The following is a 25,854-nucleotide window of genomic DNA, read 5'->3' as shown; positions in this document are numbered from 1 at the left end:
GTCCTTAAAGACTTCACAGTAAAGCCCTTAAGGCCTTGAGTGCCGAAGCCCGTCTGGACCAGTGTCCTAGAGCTTCTTCCTCTGTAAAGGGGTGATTGTCCAGTTTTTCGAGCGCGGTCACGAGCTCTTTTCTTGGCACTTTGTAACGGGGACAGTCACGAAGGAGGTGCTCAATATGCTGGAAGTTGTTACATGTTCTATTGGGAGCGTTCTGCCGCAAGAATATTAACGCGATAGCGTTAAGGAGCTCGTGTCGCAGAAAAGCCGGTGTCGTCGGCGTCGGCGTCCGCGGCGTTGGCCGTGAGCGATAAATCACGGCAAACACTTCATAAATAAAAAGCAACTTCCAAGATGGGCTGGGTGGGAATCGAACCAGGGTCTCCGGAGTGTGAGACGGAGACGTTACCACTGAGCCACGAGTTCTTTTCTTTTCTTTATTTTTTGATCCTGAGCCACGAGTTCGATGCTTCAAAGCGGTACAAAAGCGCCTATGGTGAACGCGGTGTTGCCTTAGAAACTAGCTGTTTCTAAGGCTCAGGCGTGCGTCGCTTACTCAGGCGCACATTTCGTTGTCGCGCCGAACGCTGCGTTGCTCGACGCTCACCGCGTCCGATGCGGGGCGCGTAGTCGCTGCGCCGTAGCCCATTGTCTTACACCCCTTGGCGGGTCGACGGGAACGCTGTCGCGTTCCACTCTTGAAGGCGAAGCTTAAGCGTCCTCCAATTTTTTTCAGATTGGTTAATAATGACCAAGCTGAAATATCTGAGTGCCACGAACCCGTGATTTCAGGAGGCGAGGGTCACTGCCAAAAGAGACACTCTCTCCACTTGCCCCGTCTAGCCTGCGCAAGCGAAATTCCTTCCCTGCGTTCTCCGATGTCGGAGCCCGAAGATCACGTGAAACATACGTCACGGCCCCCCCCCCCCGCCTTCATTTTTTTTCTTTCTCCTCGCTTTCTTGCGGCCCGGCGCACTTCCGCTGGCGGCGCCGCGTTTGTCTCGTTTCGCGTAGCGCACAATTTTGCGTGCTGTGCACGAGAACACCCGACACAAGCGGATCACTGAGCATGATCGCGCGCTGGAACGCGCTAGAAAATGACGTAGTTTCGTTGTCTGCGCGCGCGACTGCACGACGTGAGAACAAGCAGACGAAACGGAAGTACATATCTCTTGCTGCAGTGCGAAGTAGAACAAGAACACACAGACATTCGGTTTGTGCGTTTTATTATATCTCTAAAGTTTATTTCGTCTACTGAAGCGACAGATTACACAAATAACAGATGTTGCTTTGAATAATTCGCGAAATCACGTGTCACTACGAGCGACGTCACAGCAGTGCGATGTACGTAGGCCTGTTTGTGCGATATGCGTCAACTCTCCGGCTGGGAGCACGGCGCCCGAGAGGAGAAGGGCAAATGGCGGTCGGTTTGAAATTTCAGCTTTTTCCGCGGCGCGTAGCGACGTAATACTTAGGAGACACCATCATTAGCGCGCATTGTACGAACGGTGGTTGTCAGCCCAAAATGACCAGACCTGGTGAAGGGCCTTTTAAGGGGAAGAAATAAAGTAAGGCAGACCTTTCAATCCGTAGAGTTGACAACATGCGGTCTTTTGAGGTAAGAGAATGCGTGCCAAGGGAAGGCAAACGCACCTGATTACAGCCGAAGATTAGATGGCATCATGAATTAAATAAAACAATTTGCAGCCATAGGGTGTAGTCAGCTAACACAACATTTAGTAACCTCAAGCAGACTGGCCCGAATGTGCGCGGTATATCACATGATCAACAGTACAAAAACCGTTAATTCTTATTTTATTCTTATTTGACGCAAACCGCATAAAATGATAGAGGAGTACAGAAAGCACCAATAACAACGTTTCAACTGGCGACAAGAGATGCATTCACCTGCTGAAAATACAAAACACCTGCAAGCGTCGAGTCAGCGCTTCGACATATGTGCGCATGCCCTTCGGAATCAACGACTTCGCTCTCATTAACCTGTTTTCTGCTACTGTGTCTTTTTCTGGTGGCCACGTAAACAAATTGTAGTCAACCTCCCTGCCTTTACTGACCCCCTCTTCTCCTAGCTGGCCAGGATAGAATGGGTCTCATCCCACACCCGGGCGTAGGTACGCAGCCACCTTGAACACTTCCCGGCCTCAATACTCCATTTAAATCATATGCTCTTACTTTCATAATTAAATTTCTGAGTACATTTCAGATAAGTGTCTTGTAGCTGAGTATTGCAAAATTTCCTACGCGGGTTCGTGTAAATATATTATTGGCGAAAAAGCCAGTTTATCTCTACTGCCAGTGTTCGAAGCATTACTTAGAATGCACTGAAAGATTAGACAACCTGATACAAACTCGTTGCACATTCTGCTACGCGGTACGATAAAGGTTTAACATTAATTGTGCATGCTATATTGTTAACACTTGAATGTGGCAAACTTATATAGGCATATATTTAGTTACGGTGGAGGATGTCATATTCAGCTTATAACTTCACTCAGGCTGAACGAAAGCGGCAGAACATCTTTCATGGCTGGTGATAAAAAAAATACATTTCGAAGCTAGGAAAAAGTGAAATGAAAATGTCAACGCATGACGCTGTGTTGAGCGAGGAATTTACTTTTCGAGCTTGTAAGAACATGCGAGCCATTGTTTTTATTACATAACATTTTAATTGACAAAACTGGAACGTATTCCAAATCTGTGAATGTTGGTTGGTTGGTGAGGCGGAGAGGGCTTGTGCGTGTATCGTTACCTTTCGATGAGCACATAGCAATTTCATTAGGGTTAGAGTGACGCGCTGGAAAAGGTTGAGTGGCAGGCGTGAAAAATGAGGACGTTTTGTTGAAAATTGGTTATTATTATGAGAGGCTAACGTTTATAAGACTTCTTAGGTTGTATACCTTTACTTACCACCGCAGCATTACAGCCAGCTCTGATAAGATCATCTTGGACTGGAAAGAAAATAAGGGCGAAGTGCAAATGTAGTTACGGCCCGAAGATCTTCCCTTCTCGCACTAGCAACGCTTTTATTTACATTTTATTTACACAAACGCTATACTGGCGCTAAAGAGCAAGAGGCATGGGGATAAAGAAAAGAAAGATGGGGAGGTTAACCAGACGAACGTGCAGTTTGCTGCCCTACACAGAGCAAACGAGATATAGGGATAAAAAGACGGATGGGGAGAGGAAGAGCACTAGTCGCACGCATACGTGAATGCAAGTCTATAAATGGTTGCAGAGTCTTCTAGGATTGCGGTATTGCGGGGATGTTCGCGTCACTTTCTGCTAAAATATCTGCTGAATAGCTTGCAACGAACGTTACAAGGCTGTCATATATTGTCGTTTCAGAACTGCTTTGCCGATTCGATGCGAAAATTAAGGTCGACTCGTTGTTCACTTTAGGTCGCGGTATGATAACAGATGTTGAGGCAAATCCTCCAAGGCCTATTGAAACCTGTCGTTATGCTCGCTATCAGCTTCGTTTACTAGCAGTTTCTTGTCATCGCTGCGACGTGGCGCTCTTCTTACGTAGAGGTACATAGAAGCGAAAGTAACCGCACACAACGCAACAGTCGTAAGACAGACATAAAGGAACACGTTAGGGTCACTGTCCAGAAATTGGCCTACAATAACTGGTGCGGTCATTGATCCGATGCCTTCGGTGACAGCAGCTAGAGACATCATCTTGTTGTTTAGACTTATGTGCCCGGACGTCCAGGATATTAAAGCGGCGTAGATCGGTCCTTTTCCGACACCAAAGAGGGCGCTGGAGAGCCAGAGGACCGTGGACCTGCTGTAACCCAGTAGAGTGAGCGTCACGGCCGTGGGTAGGAGAATGACGTGCGCTGCAACTAGGATCCAGAATGGGGAAATTTTGATTGTAAGCAGGCTCGCGGTGAGGCGGCTAGCGGCGAAGGAGAAGAAGAACACGGATTCGACGCGAGAAGCCAACGACTTCGAGAAGTGGAGCTGGCTCTTGACTGCGAACGAGGCCACCATCTGGGACGTGGTACACTCGAGTGCTACGTAAATACCTATGTAGGCGCACATTATTGCCAGAACGATTCGGGTGAAGCGGGCAGGGCAATGCGGTTCTTCAGCTGGCGTGAAGCCCTCGCCTTCAGGTACTGCAGGTTTGAAGTCCGCATTGTCTATAATGTAAAGGACGATCATAGAAACAGTCAGAACCAAATAAAATGCACCGACGACGCCGAATGCGTAGTACACGCTCGACTCGCTCGTGCCATTTTGAGCGACGGAGCTATTGGCCAGCTCTACCAGGTCGACGGGTGGGTTAGCGATGTGGTTCTGGGTCACGTATACGTTGTCGGTAGTGTTTGGTGCGGTCGCGCTGCCGCCGTCGCTGTTGGACTGGAAAGGCCGCGCGATGAACGGACCCAGGAGACCGCCGATACCGAAGGCCAAGTGGAAGAGTTGCAGCGCCGGGCTGCTGTTCTCTGTCCACATCCTCATGATCCAGACGTTCGTACCTGCACCCAAAGGACACAAGAGTTTGGTGTCCTGGTATCGACATGAAGGTTATTGCATTCTATTTAGAGGTCTACATCTTCATACACCATCACAATCAAAGACAATGACAATTCGTTATGGGTACTACTGTGACACTTGGGGCAGCAACAGTAGTATACTTTCTCAATGGAACAAGATCGCAAAACTGTCCAATGAATTATGAGAGACGCCGCAGTGGTGGGCTCCGGTCTAATTGAGAATGTTAGCCTGGGATTTCGTGGTGTTAACTTCAATAAAAAATTGGAGGACGCTTAAGCTTCGCCTTCAAGAGTGGAACGCGACAGCGTTCCCGTTGACCCACCAAGGGGTGTAAGACAATGGGCTACGGCGCAGCGACTACGCGCCCCGCATCGGACGCGGTGAGCGTCGAGCAACGCAGCGTTCGGCGCGACAACGAAATGTGCGCCTGAGCAAGCGACGCACGCCTGAGCCTTAGAAACAGCTCGTTTCTAAGGCAACACCGCGTTCACTAGAGGCGCTTTTGTAGCGCTTTGAAGCATCGAACTCGTGGCTCAGTGGTCCTTGTACAGTGGTAACGTCTCCGTCTCACACTCCGGAGACCCTGGTTCGATTCCCACCCAGCCCATCTTGGAAGTTGCTTTTTATTTATGAAGTGCCTGCAGTGATTTATCGCTCACGGCCAACGCCGCGGACGCCGACGCCGACACCGACACCGACGCCGACGACACCGGCTTTTCTGCGACACGAGCTCCTTAACGCTATCGCGTTAATAAGTGTTTTTGCATACCGACACCATCGGGATGACGCCGCCGCTGCCGGGAACCGAAACCGCGACCTTGTGCTTAGCAGAACAACGCCATCGCCGAAATGTAGTTATCACGTACCTTTAAACATATTGTTAGGTTTCTCTAACTATGCACACAGACATTGCGAACCGAAGTCGATGTGATCGGCGTACAATGTACGGCGATGTGCGATCCATTATTCACTTCACCACGAGTTCTTTGACGTTTTCGCGCGGTGGGCTGCTATAACGAAATGAAATGTCTAACCAGCTTTCCCTTTCCATCGTCTTCCTTCACTACAGAATTTATTTTTTAGAGAAAACGACAGTAACCACAAAAATACATTGCTATTCTTAGCATATCTTGGCATGAGTACAGAGGGAATGCTGGCAATAAGTTTCACTGGCATAACTCTTTGCTGCACATTCAACTCCATTTGCTTGTTGCGTACACAACTGATTTTTGCATATTAAACTGCTACTACCAGACGGGGAGCGGTTACTCTGCATGCGCCTGATCTGAGGGAACGTACTTCATTTGAGAATATAGGGGAAGTGAGACAGATGGAAAAAAGAAGATTATCGGTTACTTCCGTGAAAAGAGTTGCCAACTGGCGCGAAAATTGTTTTTAGAGCGCGCTTATATGAAACCTGTGAGCTCGGCATTTCCCGCCCACATTTTTCTCATGCTCACCAGCGGCAAACGCAGCTACGCTCAGTCCACAAAGAAACATGGTAACATGTGCCATTGCTAGGATGCCGCTGAGTGGAATAATGATCGCTGTGACGCAGGTCGCTGCCATTGCCATGATCGAGACCAACTGCGTGTTGTACGTGTCGTGTAGCTTGCCTCCTATGAACGAGCAAATAAAAAGACAACAATGAAACGAAGAACATTGCACGATTAAACTATAAGTAAAGTCAGAGAGAAAGATAAAGGAAAGGCAGGGACGTTAACCATAGATTATCTCCGGTTGGCTACCCTGTACTGGGGGAGGGGATGCGATAGGTGAAAGAGAGAAAAGGATAAAAAAATTTAAATACTTACACACACACCTAGACACGATGCACACGAACTGTTTCTGTGGGCACTGTTAGGCAGCCTACAAAGGCGCTCCCAGTGTCACCGTACAATCCTACGTCACACAGTGTACAGTCACAATTTGTCAGAAAGTTCCGTGTCTTTTAAATACTGCAGCAGCGCCTTCATAGCGGATCGCGCTGATCTTACACACGAACTGTTTCTGTGGGCACTGTTAGGCAGCCTACAAAGGCACTCCCAGTGTCACCGTACAATCCTACGTCACACAGTGTACAGTCACAATTTGTCAGAAAGTTCCGTGTCTTTTAAATACTGCAGCAGCGCCTTCATAGCGGATCGCGCTGATCTTACACACGAACTGTTTCTGTGGGCACTGTTAGGCAGCCTACAAAGGCACTCCCAGTGTCACCGTACAATCCTACGTCACACAGTGTACAGTCACAATTTGTCAGAAAGTCCCGTGTCTTTTAAATACTGCAGCAGCGCCTTCATAGCGGATCACTCTGACCTTCGCGTAGGCCAGTTTCAGAGGATGTTGCTTTCTGTCATTGGCCACTTGTCCAGTTTGTCTAGGGTGGCTGAGAGGACGGCCCTTTGCGGGTTGAAATGAGGGCACTCATAAAGAAGATGCGTGATTGTTCCATCGCGCCCGTAGAAGTCACAAAGTGGGCTGTTGGCCATTCCGATAAGAAAGGAGTACGCATTTGAAAATGCTACTCCTAGCCATAGACGGACTAGAAGGGTGCAGTTACGTCGTGGAAGCTCGGGCGGAATACGGAGCTGTAAATTAGGGTCCAGGGTATGAAAATAAGTTAAGCATGTGCTGTAAGCCTTACGAGCTGTGCATAGCTTGTAAAATGGGCATATGTTCGCGGTCAACTCCAGTCCTGAAGTGTCAGAAGATAAATACTTTGGTTGATTTTTGTTTATGTTAAATACGTTTAGTCAAATGGAAAGGTAAGCTATATTAGAATCAGTCAGCCCAAAACACATTGAAGAAATGAACGCTACAATTTTTTTCATTTTAACGCAGTCGTGCGTAGGTACAACAGAGACACAAAGCTTACGGAAGAACAGGAAATCGATACCAAGAAAAAAAAGAAAGCCAACAAGAGAGGCGTCTAATAATAATATCCCCCCCCGTAAAGGAATGGAAGTTCATAACACTGCAATAAATGCACTTATTCAATTGAAAAAAAGGGATAGCAGAATACATGGTTCACGAGGGAAAGAACACTACGGTACAAAGTTGGATACATGGCGAACACACTCGTCCGCACACAAACATTTGGTTTACTAACGAAGAAAGCTAGGAGCAAACATTCGGTGTAAGTGTAGTGCGCAACAAAAGTGGCAAACGTTAATCAAAACAAATAATTATTAGGTTGCTGTTTGTTTAACGTGGTACGAGTACGGCTCAAGTACTTTAGCTACAGGAAGAAAGCGTGAGTCCAACTGGCGCAACTTCTGGCGTTAGTATTGTGGTCGATCACGGTATTGTGAGATAGATAGAACAACTTTACTGAAGAATAAAACGCTCAATGGTTGGAGCCCCTAGACAAGGGCCCCACTGGCTTCCGCACGCTGTTTCGCTTGTCGGATGATGGCCCTTTGGACCTCTTCCTGTGAGCTGGACAGCGCCGCCTCCCATTGTGTATGATCCGTAATTTCTGTGTTTGTCTTTTGTGTATATGCCGTGCATGCCCATGAGATGTGGTCTAAGGTTGGCGTGGCTCCACACCATGGGCATGTGTCCGCATATCTTTCAGGGTGGATTTTATGGAGAATGTGCAGGTTGTTATATGTATACGTTTGCAGCTTTCTCCATATAACCTGTTCTTCCTTACTGAGGTTTTTATATGGGGGTGGTAGTTTCATTCTATTTCCTCTGTGGTAGTTTAAAATTGCAGAGTAGTTCTGGTCAATCGGGATCAGGTCTTCAGAGGTGTCCTGTGAGCACCCGTGGTGTGTAGCATGCGCACGAGCTACTCTGTCAGCCTCTTCGTTTCCCTTGATTCCCTCATGACTGGGTACCCATAAAAGGTGAAATCTGGCTCGGGGTTTTATATCTCGTAGAATCCTATAGGCTGCGGTGCATACTTGTCCCCTGAGGTAGCTTCTGCATGCCGCTTGAGAGTCTGATAGGATGGTTATTTGTTGTTGGATTGGTTCCGTCGCTTTGATAGCAAGGGCTATTGCGATTTCTTCTGCTTCCACGATAGTGGTGTTGCGAGTGGAGGCGCTAATGATTTCTCTGCCCAAATAGTCAGTGACAGCAGCTACCGTTCTTTTCTGCCTGCCTGGGTATCTTGCCGCGTCCACGAAGCGGGAGTTTGGTTTGTCGCCGTGCGTTTTCTCAATGTATGCAGCTCTGGCTTCTCTTCTGCCTGCATGTAGAGTTGGGTCCATATTTCTGGGTATTGGCGCCACTTTGATGCTGTTTCTGACTATTGTGGGGATGGGTTTAGCTTGGTTGTGTTTTTCTAGGAACTCGTGATACCCGAGTCTGCCAAGGAGTTTCCTACCCGCGGTCGTTTGTGCAAGTCTGTTTCTTTGAGTTATCAGTTGAGCTTCTGCCAGTTCTTCGAATGTATTATGAATTCCAAGAGACATGAGCTTTTCGGTTGAGGCGCATTGCGGAACTTGTAGGGCGATCTTGTATGCTTTCCGTAAGCACGAATTGATCGCATCCCTCTCTGTTTTCGTTAGCTCGTAATACAGCAAGCTGTAAATGAAGCGGCTAACCACCAGACTTCTGATTAGGTGAAGGGTGTCTGATTCCTTCATCCCCGTCCTTTTAGTGGCTACCCGCTTTATCATTCTTGAGACTTGTTGTGTTGCCGTCTTGATGAGGTTAAGCCCTTGTTGACAGTGTTGATTTGATTGTAGCCACATGCCCAGTACCCGGATTGTGGTCTTCTCAGGTATTGCATCATTGCCAAGTCTGATTTCCAGTTTAAGGGCAGGGTCCGTCGGGACGTTACGATTCCCTTTCCCTCTCCAGACTCGTATAATCTCAGATTTCTCTGACGCGCATTGCAGCCCTCTGGCTCGCACGTATGTCTCGATTTCACAGGCAGCTGCTTGTAATCGTTCTTCTTTTTCACGTAGCGACCCGGTGACACACCAGACTGTAATATCATCCGCATATAGGGCGTGCTGGATACCTGGGATGGCTTGTAGTTTCCTTGCAAGGCCTATCATCGCCACGTTAAATAGCGTTGGCGAGATCACTGCGCCCTGGGGAGTGCCCTTGTTGGGTGCCTTGAAGGTCTTGATTTCTACTGCGCCAAATTTAATCTCAGCGGTTCGTTGGTTTAAAAAGCTGCGAACATAGTTGTATATCCGCTCTCCGCAGTTTGTTTCAGCCAGGCCATCGAGTATTCCTTGATGGCTTACGTTATCAAAAGCGCCCTTTATGTCGATGGCCATGACAACGTGTTCGCTTGATCTTGGTATATTTGTTAGGACTTCTTCCTTCAACTGTAGGAGGATGTCTTGAGTTGAGAGCTTGGGTCTGAATCCAAACATAGTGTCTGGAATGATTTCATTGTCCTCTAAGTAGTTTTGTAATCTAGAATTCACAATTCTTTCAAATCGTTTCCCCAGACAGGAAGTTAGGGAGATTGGTCTAAGGTTACTAATTGCTAATTTCTTGCCAGGCTTGGGAATTAAAACTATTTGAGCGTGCTTCCACTCCCTTGGAAAAGTACCCTGTTGCCAATGTTCATTAATAAAGGTAGTATACGCCTGTAAAGCCTCATCGCTTAGGTTTCTAATCATGGAGTTAGTTATCTGGTCTTTGCCTGCCGCTGTGTTTCGGGTCATTTTCGCTATGGCAGCTCTAACTTCTTCGATGGAGATGGGTTCATCGAGTTCAGGGTGAGGCGCTCCCCCGTATTTCCTCTCACAGGGTGCGGGAGATGGGTCTGTTCCGAAGCACTTGTTATATAATTCTTCTTTGAGTTCTTGTTCTGTCCCTGGGTACGTATGGATTAGCCGTTCCACCGCTTTACAGCCCTCGTTCTTGGTTTTGGTTGGTTCCATAATTGCTCTTAGTATGCGCCAAGTTTTTGCGGTACTCAGTGTGCCATTAAGGGAGTCACAGAAGCGTTCCCAATTGGACGTAGCTAGTTGCGTTGCGTACTCCTCCGCTTTGCGGGTGATTTCTGCAATGCGTACTTTTAGCTTCCGGTTCTGTGACTGTCGCTTCAATCTTTTTGTTAGTCCTCTGCGTGCCTCCCAGAGATGCAGTAAGTGAGGGTCTATCTCAGGTATATCACATGTGCGGGCTAGTTTTTTGTGACTTTATCCTTTTGTGTTCTTAAATTTTCACACCACTTACTTAAATCATCGATTGTGGTGCTTTGTTGGCTTTGCATCCGGCGGTATTTCACCCAGTCGGTAATTTTGGCTATTCCTATGTGTCGTTTGATTTTCCCAGTCCGAATTGTGGTGCTGATGATGTAATGGTCGCTGCCTAAATCGTTTAGGGTGTTTATCCATTGCGCATCTTCACAATTCTGCACTATCGTGAGGTCAGGGCTGTTGTCCATGCTCACACTGTTGCCCTGTCTAGTGGGCACTGCAGGATCCGTTATAATTGTCATGTCGAGTTGTTCCGTTTGTTCTAGAATGTTTCTGCCCTTAGCGTCCTGTTTTGGGTATCCCCAACTAGGATCTTTGGCATTGAAATCACCTACTATCACGAGTGGTCTTCCCTTTACCAGGCGGGCAGTTTCCTGGAGGAGGCTGTCAAACTTTGTATTTCTCTGGCTTGGTGGACTATAAATGTTTAGTATAAAGGCACTCTTTTTGTTCAGGCCTTTATATATGATTTCTATTAATAAATGCTTAATATCCGTGTCAGTAAAAGGATCATGTTTGATTGCGGTGATCGATTTCGCTACCAAAGTAGCTATTTCTTTCTCCGAATCCGGGTGTGTGTACACCTCGTATCCCTGAAGGTTTGGAGGGGATCCGACTTCCTGAAGGGCTATGACAGCTGGTGGCTCACTCTGTGAGCTCACCAGCTGTGTCAAAAGTCCCCTTTTCCGTCGGTATCCACGACAGTTCCACTGCCAGATTTCGCAATTTTCCGTAATAGTTGGTTGATGTTTAGGCATGGTTGCTTTCCTGTGCAATGGCTACTAGCCCTGGTCTGGCGTATGGCTTCTCGGCTCTCTCTCTAATGTTAGCTCCGGTAATTTGCTTACGCACCGTTTTCATGATTTCAATTTGCAGAGCCTGGAGTTTTTTGTCGGACTTCACTTCAAACTCAGACATTTGTTGCGTTAGTTGTTGTGTTATTTGGACTGACACCTGTTGGGTTATCTGTTCTGCTAATGATGGTAACAGTTGTTGGAAAGTCTCTTGGATTCGTGTCTGGAGTGTTTCGACCGACTGTAATCTAGGGCGCTTTTGGGGTGCTGGTACAGCTTGCCGCGAAGCTTGCTCTGACTGGTCCGGTTTAGCCTGTGTGTTCTGTTGCTGCGACTGCATTTGCTTTAGTATCGCATTCTCACGCTCTAGGTCGCCTAAGCGAACTCTCATGAGTTCCAGCTCTCGTTCTAGGCGCGTTATCTGTGCAGTTGTTTGAGGTGTGGGTTGGGAGGCTATTGCTGACCAGCTTACCTTGTTTTTGTCGCCTTCATTCTTCGGACATTGTTTCTTGTTCTTCTGATGGTTGGTGCTTTGCTTCTCCTCTTGTTTTCTGCCCTGAGAGTTGGATCGGCCTCGGGAGGTCGACCTGGTACGCGAGCGGGATCTCTCCCGCGAGTCAGAGTTCTCTCGATCCGAACTGAGCCACCTCTTCTTGGGGGTCCCTGTCACGTGGTTACGTTGTCTCATGCGCTGTCTTCCCCTTTGCGGGACGCGCTTCAGTTTTTTGGTGCACTCTTGTGCCGCTGTAGGATGAGCTCCCCCGCACAGGGCACACTTGGGCTCACACTCATGGTCCGCTGGTGGGTCGCGGAGGCCACATTTCGCACAAGCCTTGACAGTTGGTGTTGGACAGACATCCGTCCTATGTCCTTGATTTTGGCATATCTTGCAGTATTGTCGAGTGGGTTGGTAGGGTATACATGGCGTCTCACCACCGTAGTAATGTACGTAGCGTGGCACGATGGGGCCCACGCTAATAAAACAGAACTTAAAGGTAACTGAATCTTTTTAACTCACTGGCGGACACACTTTTTTACCACTATTTCTGTCTAGCGCACAGAACGCAAAAGGGGCTCGGGAAGTGCGATAGCGTCTTCCAAGTCATTGGGCAAAAGCATTCGGGACAGTGAACCGTCCCTCGACACAATTGTGCAACACTGGACTCGGATCAAACATTTATTGCGATTAGAGTTCTTAGGGTACTTCAAGCACTTTCCGCGGGCTATATATCCGCTACAACTCTAGCAGCGTCCAGCCGTTTTTTCGTCAACGTCGATCACTGGGCATAGTCCATGGGGTTCGCATTGCGTTGCTGTGACGAGTTAACACGTTTCAAAACCAACCGTCGGACCAACCAACTTTGATCACTGGTTTTATGACACTGGGGCTTGTGCCACTGTTCAATGAACCTCTTTCACACGAACTTGGGTCAATGGGCATGTGCTGCAGTGTGAGTCGCTCTTCAATAACAATAAAGAGAGAGAGTGAACTTTAATGAGCATCAGCAGTTCAGTCGGCTGGGGCTAGGCCTCCCACGATGGGACGCGAGGTCTTGCCTCTTCGCCGCTTCCTAGGCCTGCTGAGTCGCCCAGAGTTGGTCGTCTAGATGGGAGCTGCGCAGGGCGGCGTGCCATCTCGACAAGAGGGTCACGGGATTAAGGTCTGGGTATTGATGTTTGCACTCCCATAGCATGTGGGGGAGTGTTGCTGATTCACCTTTACAGACCTTGCACGTCTGGCTCGGGTAGATGTCGGGGTATATGGTGTGGTAGCGTGTGAGGGAGGGGTATGTATTGGTCTGTAACAGGCGAAGGGTGGTTGCCTGTGCTCTATTTAACTTGCGGTGAGGAGTGGGGAAGGTTCTTCTTGCGAGGTAAAATGACTTCACAAGGTCGTTGTATCTTGTAAGGTGGTCGCGTCCTGCGTGTGCACCTGCACCGTCTCCGGCATGGTTCACTAGTCCTCGTGCTACGGAGTGTGTAACCTTGTTGAGGTTGGTGAGGTGCAGGTGGACAACGCCGGCGTGTGCTGGGATCCAGAAGACGGTGATTTGATTTTCAGACGAATGCGGGGCTTGTTGTAAGATATGGAGTGATTGCTGAGAAATACGACCCTTGATGTAGTTGTTGATTGCTGTGCGAGAATCGCTCAGTATGGTGTGACACGCTGGGTCAAGAGTGGCCAGGGCGATGGCCACTTCCTCGGCCGTCTCGGCATTTTGAATAACGATGTTGGCAGCATGTCGGAGCAAGCCGCCTGCTGGGGTAACCGCCGCAAAGCGCCGTCCATCTTGTTACTCAGCTGCGTCGACGAAGGTAACGCCCGCGGTGTTGGCATAAGCTTTGATGAGGGAGGTAGCTCGTGCCTTCCTGCGTTCTTTGTTGTGGTCTGGGTGCATGTTTGTCGGAGTAGGGTAGGCGTGTATCCATTGCTTCATGTCGCGTAGTATTCGGTGTTTGTCTCCATGTTGACGGTGGTAGGTGATATCAAGCTTGGTTAGAATGCTGCGGCCCGTTTCCGTGAGGGTAAGCCGCTCTAGTTGAGATCGACGTTGGGCTTCGATTAACTCGTCTAGCGTGTTGTGGATACCTAATTGTAGCAGAAGTTCGGTGCTGGTGTGGTTGGGTAATCCTAAGGCCTGCTTATAGGCTCATTTGATGATGATGTCCAGTTTAGTCTTTTCAACTTTCTACCAGTTGAAAAAGGGCGCTACGTAAGTAATGTGACAGATGATAAAGGATTGGACAAGGCGGATGAGGCTTTCTTCATTCATACGGCCTCGTCTATTGGTCACTCATTTCAGCAGTCTGGATGTATTAGCGGTCTGTCGAACGATCTTGGAGATAGCCGTAGAGTTAGCTCCTTTGGCTTCTATGGTCATACCAAGAACGCGGATGCTAGGGACCACGGGTATGGGTCTGCCATCCCTCAGGTTGAGCTCTATTTCCTCGTATTGGCGTTTATTCGTGGAGCCCCGTTGGGGGCGTCCACGGAGTGTGGGGCGGTATAGGAGAAGCTCCGACCTTTCGGGAGATTCAATAACAATAAAGATCCTTAAAATTTATCCGGTGCTGGACGGAATCTAACACACGCCTTATCTGAATATATATTCACAGATGCGCCATGCTTGGACTTCATAGCGGCGCCGCTAGATGGCGCACTGTGTCCAGTGGGAAGAAAGAAGCCCGGCTGCATACGCGCCTCATGCTTCGCTCGTTTAGGCGTTGGCAGTGCGGTGTGTCACTACACTGCTTCACTGCTAATCGTATTACTGTCGACATTCGTCGGTAGATGGGCTCCAGCGGAATTTTTTTCAAGAAATGATTACTCCTAGAACACAGTAGATGGATTACGAGCATAAAGGAACAAGGTGTACCTATTCTCTGCCCTGTTTCCTTGCTAGCAGCGAGCTGATCCGTGCTTTTATCGCGCCCGTGAGACACTATCACGAAGCCAGGGGCGTAGCCAGAAATTTCGTACGGAGCGGGGGGGGGGGGGATTACGTTGCAGCTCAACCTCCTGCTTATAAAATTTGTCAGAGGATCAAATACATTAATAATAACTGCATTGCCATTGCCAAAAATGCTGCTAAGAAATTCCTAAACGCTACGCACTGTCAAGACAAGTAAAATATGTATTTTTTCATAAAAGTATCTACTCATGTGTCCCAAGAACTGTGCCCGAAATAACTGATATCAATGTTTCCTTGTTTTTCGTCTATTTAATAAGTAAAGAAAATATCACACGAACTTTAGAACTATATCAGCTAGAAATCAGCAAAGAAGTGCATGCCGCTGGTATGTAAAATGTAAAGGATGTGAAATGAACAAGTTGAGGACAGGTGTTTTAATGAAACTTTGTCATTCAACAACCTTGTCTACATTTTTGTACATATGCAACAGCCTGAGAGAAAGGACGCTGTCCTTTGTTCCAATGTATAGCGCAGCAGCAGCTGTCACCGGTCGTGTATTGTGAGCAATTGCACCGAAACTATAGTCGCAGCAGAGAGCAGATATAGAAAGCAGGAGTTCTGGAGGATACACGAGGGCGAGTCAAATCAAAGTGAGAATATGCGAATTTATGATAAACGAGATACTTCATTTAAAAGTAGTCTCCATGAGCATTTACACATTTGTTCCACTGACTAGCGAGTCACATGATTCCCGTCTCATAAAACTCCTTGGATTCCAGCTTCAAAAAGTCTGGAACTGACTCTTTCACGTAATCGTCCGACACGAATCTGGTTCCCTTGAGCTGTTTTCTTCAATTGCCCCAAAATGCCCCATTCATGAATTTTCCGCTTCATTTGTTCTTAATTGCGACACGAAGCCGATCCGGCGTTTCACAATGCCGGAAACGATTGATTATCGCTCCATGTTTAGCAAATTTGATCAGTAATGGCTCCTGACGATCGCAAAAAGAAAGTCAACATCTTTCCGGCGGAAATGGCAGCCTTTGCTTTCTTTGGGTGTGGTGAATTCAAATGTTTCAATTTAAGCTTTGCCGTCGCGTTTGAGGCTCATAGTTGTGGCACCATGATTTGTTCCCGATCGCAATTGCAGGTAAGAAGTCGTCACGCTCATTTTGATATTGGATCAGGTGAGTCAAGGCAGAGCCGCACCTCTCCGTCTTCTAGCGGTGGTTCAAAATCTTTGGCATTCATTGCGCAAACAAGAGCCGATAACCGAAATGGTCATGAATTATGGTGTTAACCGAACCGTGATTGATGTTTACACGCTGTGCCAGTTCATCAATGCTTATCCCCCATTCTTGTCTAATCAGTTCATCAATCTTTGCAGTTGTGTTGGGGGTGATTGCGCGGTGGCTTTGGCCTGGTCTTGGATCGTCTTTGTAACTTTCACGTCCTTCTTTGAACAGTCTGCTCCAACGCTTTAGTAAATTTAGTAAATGAGAGATGCCTGTGTGCTGCGCGCATGCCTCGCAGATAATGAACCGAACCATTATTGCGCTGGGGTGGGTTGACTCACTTTCATTTGAGTCGCCTTCGTACATTAGAAATGCGAACATACCATGGAATATACAGCTTGATACCATAGATACAGCTTGATAAAGGGCAAAAAAATGTCACTGGAAACGAAGTTCACTGTGCATATACAAAAGACCTCCCAACAAGATATTTAAATATACCTATAAATAATAAATCTACGCATCTAAGATATATAGTTTAGAAGAACTTGTTGTTGGGTGAGTTGGTAGATATTAGCGAGCATTGTTTAACTGCGCGAACAAACGAACCACAAAGACAGCGAGGGACAAGGGCGGGCGCCCGTCCTTGTCCCTCGCTGTCTTTGTGGTTCGTTTGTTCGCGCAGTTAAACAATGCTCGCTAGCATCTAAGATAAAGTCACTGCATAGGATGCGTCAAACAAGGCAAATAAACATGTTGCGCAACCACAGGTTCACAGATCACAGAACCCTAAGGCACCCCTCCCCTCCCTCCACTCCCTCGATGTACGGCGCGCGACGGAAGGCGGCGCGCTTCCTCCCCGCTTTTCTGCCTTGCGTGCACAAGACTGAGCCACCATCGTCGGCTCGCCATGCCACCCCCCTTACGCTTTCGCTCGCACATACAGCATGCAGCGCGCGGTCTGTGCGCCGCATACATGAGGGTGACGGCGATGGCAGGAGTGCACCTGGAGTGTCCATATAACTGCTATCGCAATAATAACTGCTATCGCAACGACTTTGGAAATGTCCCTGCACCTTTCGCATCAAAAGTTTGAGAACTTTATATCCATAAAGTTTCGGGATTGAAATCCATGCTCTCCATAGAATCGGCGGCCTCCGCGAGATGCCGCGACGAGCCCGCTCGCCATTAAAACACCTTTTAAACTTCCTGCTCAAATGGGGCTTCTTGCGTCATGTGACTCCCGATGCATGGGCGTTACCGTAAAATCCAGCGCGAGTTCGAAATGGTCTTTTCGAGCGTGAAATAGATATTCTACACAAAATTCAGAATGATTTCCGGCGCCGTGGGTTGTTTTGGACGGCGGTGCATCACAGCATGAAAAAAATTTTGGGGGAGGGACTTCAGCCCCATAAAACCCCCCTCCCCCTGGCTACGCCCATGCACAGAGCGTCATGCATATCGCAAATAACTCATGTTTTGCATGTGACCAGCGTAATTATCTTTAATAAAAATAAGTGTTCAAAGTTTTGTTTAATGTAAAAAATATTGACCGTCTTACGCGTAGACAGACGCTTCAACGTATGCATGTTGAAAATAATACACAAACCAAAACTTAAAATAACTGGGCAAGAAATCGGCTTAGGCATAAGCATACCAAGTAGAGAGCCGATGAGATTGCCCACGCCGCAAGTGGTGATAAGGTAGGATATGCTTGCGATACTTGTTCCATATATCTCAGCCAGGTCCAGCAAAGCGACACCTCTTATGCTGATGAGAAGGCCCTTCGCAAGAAATGCAAAAAAAAAAAATTAGCACATTCAAACTATGCTGCTCACTAATTATTACTATAGAATGGTTGGTTTCCACTTGCTATGGTGCGAAATGGTGCGAAAAAAAGAACTTTCGCGTTTTTTTCTATTCTATCCCTAGTCAAGGCACTCTTTCTTATCCTGCAGTTACTTCAAGACGCTCGTTTCTTTCCTTGCTTCATGAAACTCTCTCCTTCCCTGATTTCAAGACACTCTTTCCTCCGCTGTCATTGCCTCGACACAGGCTTTCCTGTCCTGTCCCTACTCCGACACCCTCTTTCCTTTCCTGTCCCTACTTTAAGGCACTAGTTCCAGTCATGTCGCTACTTCAGGACGCTCTCTGCTGTCCTGCTTTACCTCAAGACGTTCTTTCCTGTCCTGCCATGCCTTAAATACTTTCTTTCCTCTCCTATTCTTACTTCAACACGCTCTTTGCTATACTATTCTTCATGGCGTTTCTTCCAGTCCTGTCACTGTCTCAAGACCCTATTTCCTGTCCTGTCCTTGCTTCTGTATAGTTGAGTTGAGTTGTTGTAGGCTACTGGTGGGATTAGCCTTACAGTTGCTGCCGGCAATTGCTCCACCGTAGCGACACTTAAAATAAATAAATCACATAATCAGACACAGACCTCACAATTACAAATGGTCACTCCTCAGTTCACTATTTAAAAGAAGGCGAGAGACCTCCTTCCTACACAACCGGTTCCTGCGCGGGAACCGGTTGTGGGCAGTCAAGAGTGGGTAACCAAGAGTAAATGCTCTTGATTACTCTTGGGCAACCAAGAGTAAATACTCTTGGTTACCTGGGTCTTGACGCTAGAGGTCGAACTAAGAGGTTGAAACCACCTTGGTCATTCGCGAGCCTCGATTGTTCGTTGACAATTCCTCACGTACGCACTAAGCGGAGTTCTCCTCTGGCGGCAACGCGTTCGCTGGTACTGGAACATCTTGAGACTGAATATGCACGTCATCTTCAAATCTTTACTGATGGCTCTGTGGGCAAGGTCAAAGGATCTAGTGCAGCTCCTTTTCACATTCACTCTTTGAAGTATGATTGGTCTGTTCGCTTCACTGCAGTCGTGTCTTCCACAATGGCCGAAAGCGTTGCTTCTGTATACTCTTTATTATCCTGTCCTGGCTTCAAGATGTGCTTTTCAGTCCTGTACCTACTTTAAGGCACTGTTTTCCTTCTGGCGTCTACTTCAAGACGTTCCTTCTTGTCTTGTTTTTACTTAAAGATTCTCTCTTGCACTATCCCAACTTCAAAACGCTCTTTACTCACGAGGCTCTTTCCTAGTCTGTCCTGATTTAATTTCGGTTTACGTCCTATTTGCACCATAAAATATACTGTTTACATTGAATTTAAATGGTGGCTTAGAAGTGAGGTCCCAAATTTTCCCACGTTAAAACATCTGTAGTAAGCACTAAGTTAATACAAGAATGATGCAGGAACATTGAGAAGCATCGAAAGCTTATTGATCTTTAATTACGTTGAACCGGTATTATAGACTCCATTTTCATGCAAAAAAAAAGAATAAGTTTGTAATTTTAAATATTCACTGCGTCTCAACCCTTCGTCTTTAGAAATTATTTAAATACTGTCAAATTAATCTACAACTGAAGTGGAAGCTTGGGCGAGATGGTGCAACGTACTTGGGATCTTAAAACAGCGAAAATGGCGGGAGACCAGACGACGACCTAGGCACACAAGTAAAGTTTATTTATCGTAACAGCGTATTATATACTTGCGCTCTCCATGACGAAATAAGGTGAAATAAAGAGATAAAAGTTCTAAAGAACACAGTTGCTGTATACATGCACAGAGAGTGCGCACAACCCAAGTAAAGTCAAGAAACAAAATGTGCTTTCGTTTGGTTGAGTAACCGAAGGCTTGCTAACACACGTGCCACCTAACCTGGCCATTTCCAAGGCCTCGGGAATTTCTCGTGTCAGCTGGTCCCAGTGACGTTTAACAAGCCTACATCGTTGAAGTTCGGGCATGCTGCCTTAGTCACGGCAGGGAATACCAAATGCGCCAGATGTCGCTGAAGGTACGCTATATACGTGTTTCTTTAACCACTCATCAAAACAGTGGCCCATTTAGCCGATTTAACGCTTGCCGCATGACCAGAGGAGTGAATACACCACCCCTTCAGTTCAAGTGGAAAAGTAACTGCGCTGTTCTGTCTTGCAGGCCGTGCATTCCTTGGTAGTGGAGTTAACGGGCCTACACAATTTAGACAGCTTGTCAGTGGCGGTGAGAAATACATATACAGCGTATTTAATAAAGGGAAAATCAGACATCCACTTGTTCGTATCAATTGCTACAAAGGAAACCCATACGGGTTCCTCGAAAGAAAAGCCTCAGAGTTGAAGAAAAATTCGTCCTGGTCCGGGACTCGAATCCGGGACCACCGCATTCCCGGGGCAGCCGCTCTACCATCTGAGCTAATCAGGCGGCTAGCAGATGGCAGGGCGAAGTCGAATTTGTCGACAACACGAAGCAAAGGCAAGTGATTGACGTAGTAGTTCTGCGGAAACCCGCAATGTGGAGAGAAGTAATTAATAAAGGGAAAATAAGACATCTACCCGTTCGTATCAATTGCTACACAGGAAACCCATACGGGTGGAAAGACATCCATACAGTAGAAAGAAAGGTGGCGCCGAGTTCGAGTCCCGGACCAGTACGAATTTTTCTTCAACTCTGAGGCTTTTCTTTCGAGGAACCCGTATGGGGTTCCTTTGTAGTAATTGCTACGAACGGGTGGCTGCCTGATTTTTTCTTTATTAATTACTTCTCTCCACCTTGCGGATTTACGCAGAACTATTACGTCAATCTACACCGTATCTGCCTGCGATTCGTTTGATGTTGTGGGCCACACCGTGAATATCCAGAATAACAGCAAACTTTCTTCTATCTAGCCATTTGTCACCTACGCGAGCATGACCGCTCGCCACAGAACTCACTTTGGCTTGCGCCATTAAGCCTTATACATCATCTCAAAGCTGACTTTGGTTTCCTTCAGCAAACACACGGTGACTACTGTCAATACATGGTTGGGTAAACCAACCATTCTGAGGCGTTCAGTTTGCTTGTCAAAGCTCTACTGCAATTTGTGATAGCAAAACTTTCATAAGGCCATGTATGTGTAGCATGTCCTCGCAATGACCTGCTTTACAATTTTCGAGTGTGCAGACTCAATTGGAAATGAAGGCTTGACCACCACGCAGTTCGTTCGCCCAACTGACTTAGCCTGGACACAACGTAAAAACTAAATCTAAGAATCTAATTCATCTATTCTCAGGAACATCCGAATGAAGAACAAGCGGCGAACGACAGTTACAGAAAATGCCCCAAATTTGAGTCATCGAAGCGTGAAAAGAAGAGCCATCAGTTTCCAACAGAGCTAAAAAACTTCTGACATAGCGGAAGGCCTTTGCAACTATTAACTCTTCTAGACTTTCTTGGGTGGGGTGGTCGAGGATCGGTAAAACATAAGGCGGCTATGCATGAGTCTATGTTAACCCCTTGTCGTTGCAGGTAAGCCTGGTCATTCCAAGTTGCAAAGGTCGACGTCAAGTACAGTCAGCCACACGATTTTACGGAACACGAAATCTGAGAGAAACCTGAACATCTGCGCAGCCTCACAGCGCAGCTTAGTAACGGCATTTAAAGCCCCCCCCCCCCCCCGCTTATTTGTGAACAGCATTGTGATGTTTGGTTTTACTTACTACCGTTAAAGGCTGCTCGGAAATTGAACGTTTTCTGAGATACCGTGATTTGTAAACATTTGTGGTTTGCAGTATATGCCCAGCAGTTTTATAAAGCCGTCAGCTGATGGCCTTGCAACATTCTAGTCAGCAACAAGACCGAATATGCTGAAGCAGTTGCGCATACAGAGAAGAAATTCATTGTGTGGCAATTAAGGATATACATCTTTAATGTCAAACGCACAACTCATGTACACAACGGGCTGGTTGTCTTTGAGGAAGGTAGCAACCTCAGTTGAGCTCTTCACACAGAAAGGGTCGTCAATAGATTCAATTTTCAATGGAAACGTCAGCGCGACCAGCTGACACGAGCAATTGCCGAGTCCTTGTAAATGACCAGGGTAGGGGACACAGGTGTTAGCAAGCCCTCGATTGCTCTTTCAAACAAAGAGAACGATTTTGTTGTTTCTTGACTTGGATTGTGCGCACTGTCTGTAGTTGCACATAGCAACGGTGTTTTTTAGGCCTTTATCGTAAAAGTTTTATCTTTATTTGTCCTTCTTTCGTCGGTATACTGCGCAAGTATATATTACCTACACTGTTCAGATGACTAAACCTTAATTGTCAGTCAGCGCTGTGTCTGCACTTTTTTCCGGTCTCTGCTCGTTTGCGCTGTCTTAAATTCCAACAATCTGCAGCGTGCGAGAAGCTATATTTACCACGTTGGTCCACGAAGTCATCAAAATATTGTTTCTTACTGAAATTACGGAAGAGGTCGACCTATGTCAGCAGTACTGGGATTAATTATTAGGTGCGCTATTTTGTAGGAGTAAAAATTGTAATTGTTAGCTTACTAACCCTCCGTTGTTGCTCAGTGGCTATGGTGTTGGGCTGCTGAGGTCGCGGTATCAAATCCCGGTCACGGCAGCCGCATTTCGATGGGGTCGAAATGCGATAACACCCGTCCAATTAGACGCACGTTCAAGAACCTCAGTTCTTTACCTCGGGTTCAACCACCCAGATGGCCGAAATTTCCGGAGTCCCCCACTACGGCGTGCCTCATAATCAGAAAGTGGTTTTGGCACGTAAAAGCCCAGAAGTTAATTTTTTGCAAACTTACTGTTATTTCCGGATATGCCTTCATTTAAAAGAGCAAAATTCTTTAAATGAATGAAATCTCTAAACGGACAAAGATTAAGTCTGCAGCGATAAAGGTCAATTTGTTCAACCTGTTGAGTTATCAGTTTCACGCCGTATAGCCAACGTTTTGATAAGAATTAACATCAGGAAAATATTTTGCCCTGAAAATGTTGCTTTTCCAACTGTGTATATCTAAAATTGACCACAAACTGTTCACAACTTTTCATTTAACTTATTCTTTATATTTAGGTAAGGTTCTGGGGAATTTGTCAGGGTCTGAACTTTTTTAAGATTGATACGTTGTGTAGAAATCTCCGAGTATCTTACTGTATGGCCGTAATTATACATTATTCATGCTGCACTTTTTTGAATTATTCTGGCGCTCACACCTTTTGCTGTCGTGAGAAACTGGGCTTTCATCATCATCATCATCATCATCATCAGCAGCAGCAGCAGCAGCAGCAGCAGCAGCAGCAGCAGCAGCAGCAGCAGCAGCAGCAGCAGCAGCAGCAGCAGCAGCAGCAGCCTATTTTATGTCCACTGCAAATGACGAAGACCTCCGCATGCGATCTCCAATTACCCCTGTCCAGCTGCGCCAACTGATTCCAACTTGCGCTTGCAAATTTCCTGTTTTCATCACCCCACCTAGTTTTCTGCCGTCCTCGGCTGCGTTTACCTTCCCTCGGCACCCATTCTGTAACTCTAATGGTCCACCGGTCATCCATCCTACGCATTATATGGCCAACCCAGCTCCATTTTTTTTCTTAATGCCAATTAGAATACCGGCTATCCCCGTTTGTTCTCTGATCCACACCGCTCTCTTCCCGTCTCTAAACGTTACGCCTAAGATTCTTCCTTCCTCCGCTCTTTGCGCGGTCCTCATGACTCCTACAATTGGGCTTTACCATGACACAATGTTACACGGCGGACTATAGTGAGCGACTCGTTATCTTTGTCCGATATCCGGAGTTCGCTGTTCACCTAGTATGCTGTTTCGTTTAAGGACGTTGACACAGCATGGAGCAGCTAAGAAACCTTCCCTTCGCATTGAATCACAGGGGTGCGACCCTGAGTGCTAGATTGTAAATGTGTAAAAAGGCAAGCAACTTGAAAATAGTAATGTATACGTATACCTATAAAAGAGAAGTCGTGCTGGTAGGCACTGTTCACTGCTCTTGTATTCTAGTACATGTTTTCAATACGTCCTGTTTGCAGAGCAAGGCCAGCGTTAATCTACAAGCCAAAATATCGATTACCGATGCTAAACTAACAGAAAACCTTTCAGGAACAATTCTACAAAACACAGTGCACTAAACAAGTGACCAGATCTGGCGGTAAAGATTCTTGCTTTGTTGCGACAGAAGCGATGCACATTTCGCGGAAGGAGAAAAGTTCCTTTATGTCACCTATATACCGGAACAACAAAGGAACGCACCTCCTACCATTCCCAGATTTCCGAGGCTCAAGTTGCACGTACGTCCCAGATCGAGCCACAGCTTGCTGCGGGAAGGCATGTTCAGCTGGACTTGCGGTCACTCGTTCCAGCGATATCTTCAACGAGGAGCCGTCCGCCGAAGTGGAGACGGCCATGCCTTTGGCAACCTTGCCTCCGTGATTGCGACAAAATGTTTTATCTCAACTCGCTCTGAAGAATAGAAAGATAAGCGCTTTATTGATCCTGCTGCCAGTTTGAGTCACGGGATAGAACTGTTACGCGCGTGGGTGATAGCAGCCCTTTTGTATATGTCCGAAATTAAAACCGTTCGATTGCCGCTATTCCACATGAAAGCTAAGCTAAAGGTTTTATCTGAACACTTTTGTAAAAAAGTTTCTTGTAGAGATACCGGCGTAGTCAAAGAAAGTGGCGTCTTTATGTCAGCGTAAAGTACTTGAATACAGTTCTGCAGTTGCGAAGGTAAAAAGAAAAAAGAAAAGCAAACGTAAAGCTTTGCTCGTATTCTCCCGCTGTGCTACCTCACGTAAACTCAAGCAATCGAGGAAGCCGTTACGTAAAAATACGTCATACCCTCGTCAAACACAAGAGCCAGGTTAAGGATGGGCTTCTGCATATAATTAACGAAAAGAAAGCGCGTAACCTTCTTTCTACTACCCTATAGGTGGTGTTCAAAACACGACGTCCATGACGTGTTTCAAGCTTCTGCATTCGCTTCGGGCACATATAGCGAGCAAAAGCATGGAATTTGAGATGTGCTTCCGTTACCCAGTGGAAGCCGTCGCAAGATAGGGATTTGGACACCACCGGCGAGATTTTGCGTAAAAATAAATTGTGCAGATCCTAGGCATTGTGTAAATCGATGTTATACGAAGCATATTTTCAGGTTGCTGGCCACATAGAGTTTCTTACAATAATTACTAGAAGATACTCTGGCGCTAATGTGTACGGGAGCTGAAGGGGAGCGGTAGGGCCAGCATGGGAATTATGGGAAGTACATGGATTTGCCTAAACTATGCCCTTCTGGCTTCAAACGGCTTCGTGGCTTTGTAAACTCTTCATTTTCAACAATATAGTGAGTAATAAATAATTAAATAAACATGAATAAAATATCCGACGGCCGAATTCAAACACAGGACCTCTAAGCACAGACGCCCAATATTTAAACCATTACGCATGAATTTATCACGGGAAAGCCAGTGCCTTGGGACGCTTGACGCGTTTTGATCTGGCCACTTCGACAGGCTGAATCGTTGCAATTAGTGGCGATTGTGCGTTTTCGCAGCGTGTTCTGCACTTAGGAAAGTATAGATTGCTCTGCGATTTACGACAATGAAGGCACACACTGCGTAATAGACGAATCCACAAGAACTTCTGAATCCGCAAGCACGCAGATTAGACAAATCCATGTTGCTTCCCATCATTCCCATGGTGACTCAATCATCGCAGCACCAGAGTTCCCTCTAGTATATTATAGGAAACCCTATGACTAGAGGGACAGGAGCTGCAAGCAGCATGGTGGTGGTGGTGAGTTGTAGCAACAGGCGGGCTTAGCCTGGCGATCATGGGAATGATGGGTAACGCATGAATTTGCCTA

At 46.7% G+C, this 25,854-nt stretch overlaps 1 protein-coding gene across 2 annotated transcripts; it reads right to left on the bottom strand.

The window, feature by feature from the left end:
* Positions 1–2,627: 2,627 nt before the first annotated feature.
* LOC142591073 (sodium-dependent glucose transporter 1A-like) lies at positions 2,628–25,367 on the bottom strand. Of its 2 annotated transcripts, none has more exons than XM_075703439.1 (4): positions 24,247–25,367; positions 17,800–17,926; positions 5,985–6,143; positions 2,628–4,505 (listed from the first exon to the last, which is right to left on the bottom strand). In XM_075703439.1, the coding sequence occupies exons 1-4, from the start codon at positions 24,316–24,318 to the stop codon at positions 3,460–3,462; spliced, it is 1,404 nt and encodes a 467-aa protein (XP_075559554.1). In that variant the 5' UTR covers positions 24,319–25,367; the 3' UTR covers positions 2,628–3,459. The 2 variants fall into 2 exon arrangements, with proteins under 2 accessions (XP_075559554.1, XP_075559555.1); XM_075703440.1 differs by having other exon boundaries at positions 24,240–24,318.
* Positions 25,368–25,854: the final 487 nt, after the last annotated feature.

The sequence above is a fragment of the Dermacentor variabilis genome, chromosome 8 (assembly GCF_050947875.1).
Source record: "Dermacentor variabilis isolate Ectoservices chromosome 8, ASM5094787v1, whole genome shotgun sequence".
NCBI lineage: Eukaryota > Metazoa > Arthropoda > Arachnida > Ixodida > Ixodidae > Dermacentor > Dermacentor variabilis.
The sequence above is the reverse complement of the archived record's forward strand: the minus strand, read 5'-3'. Positions and strand labels throughout refer to the sequence as shown.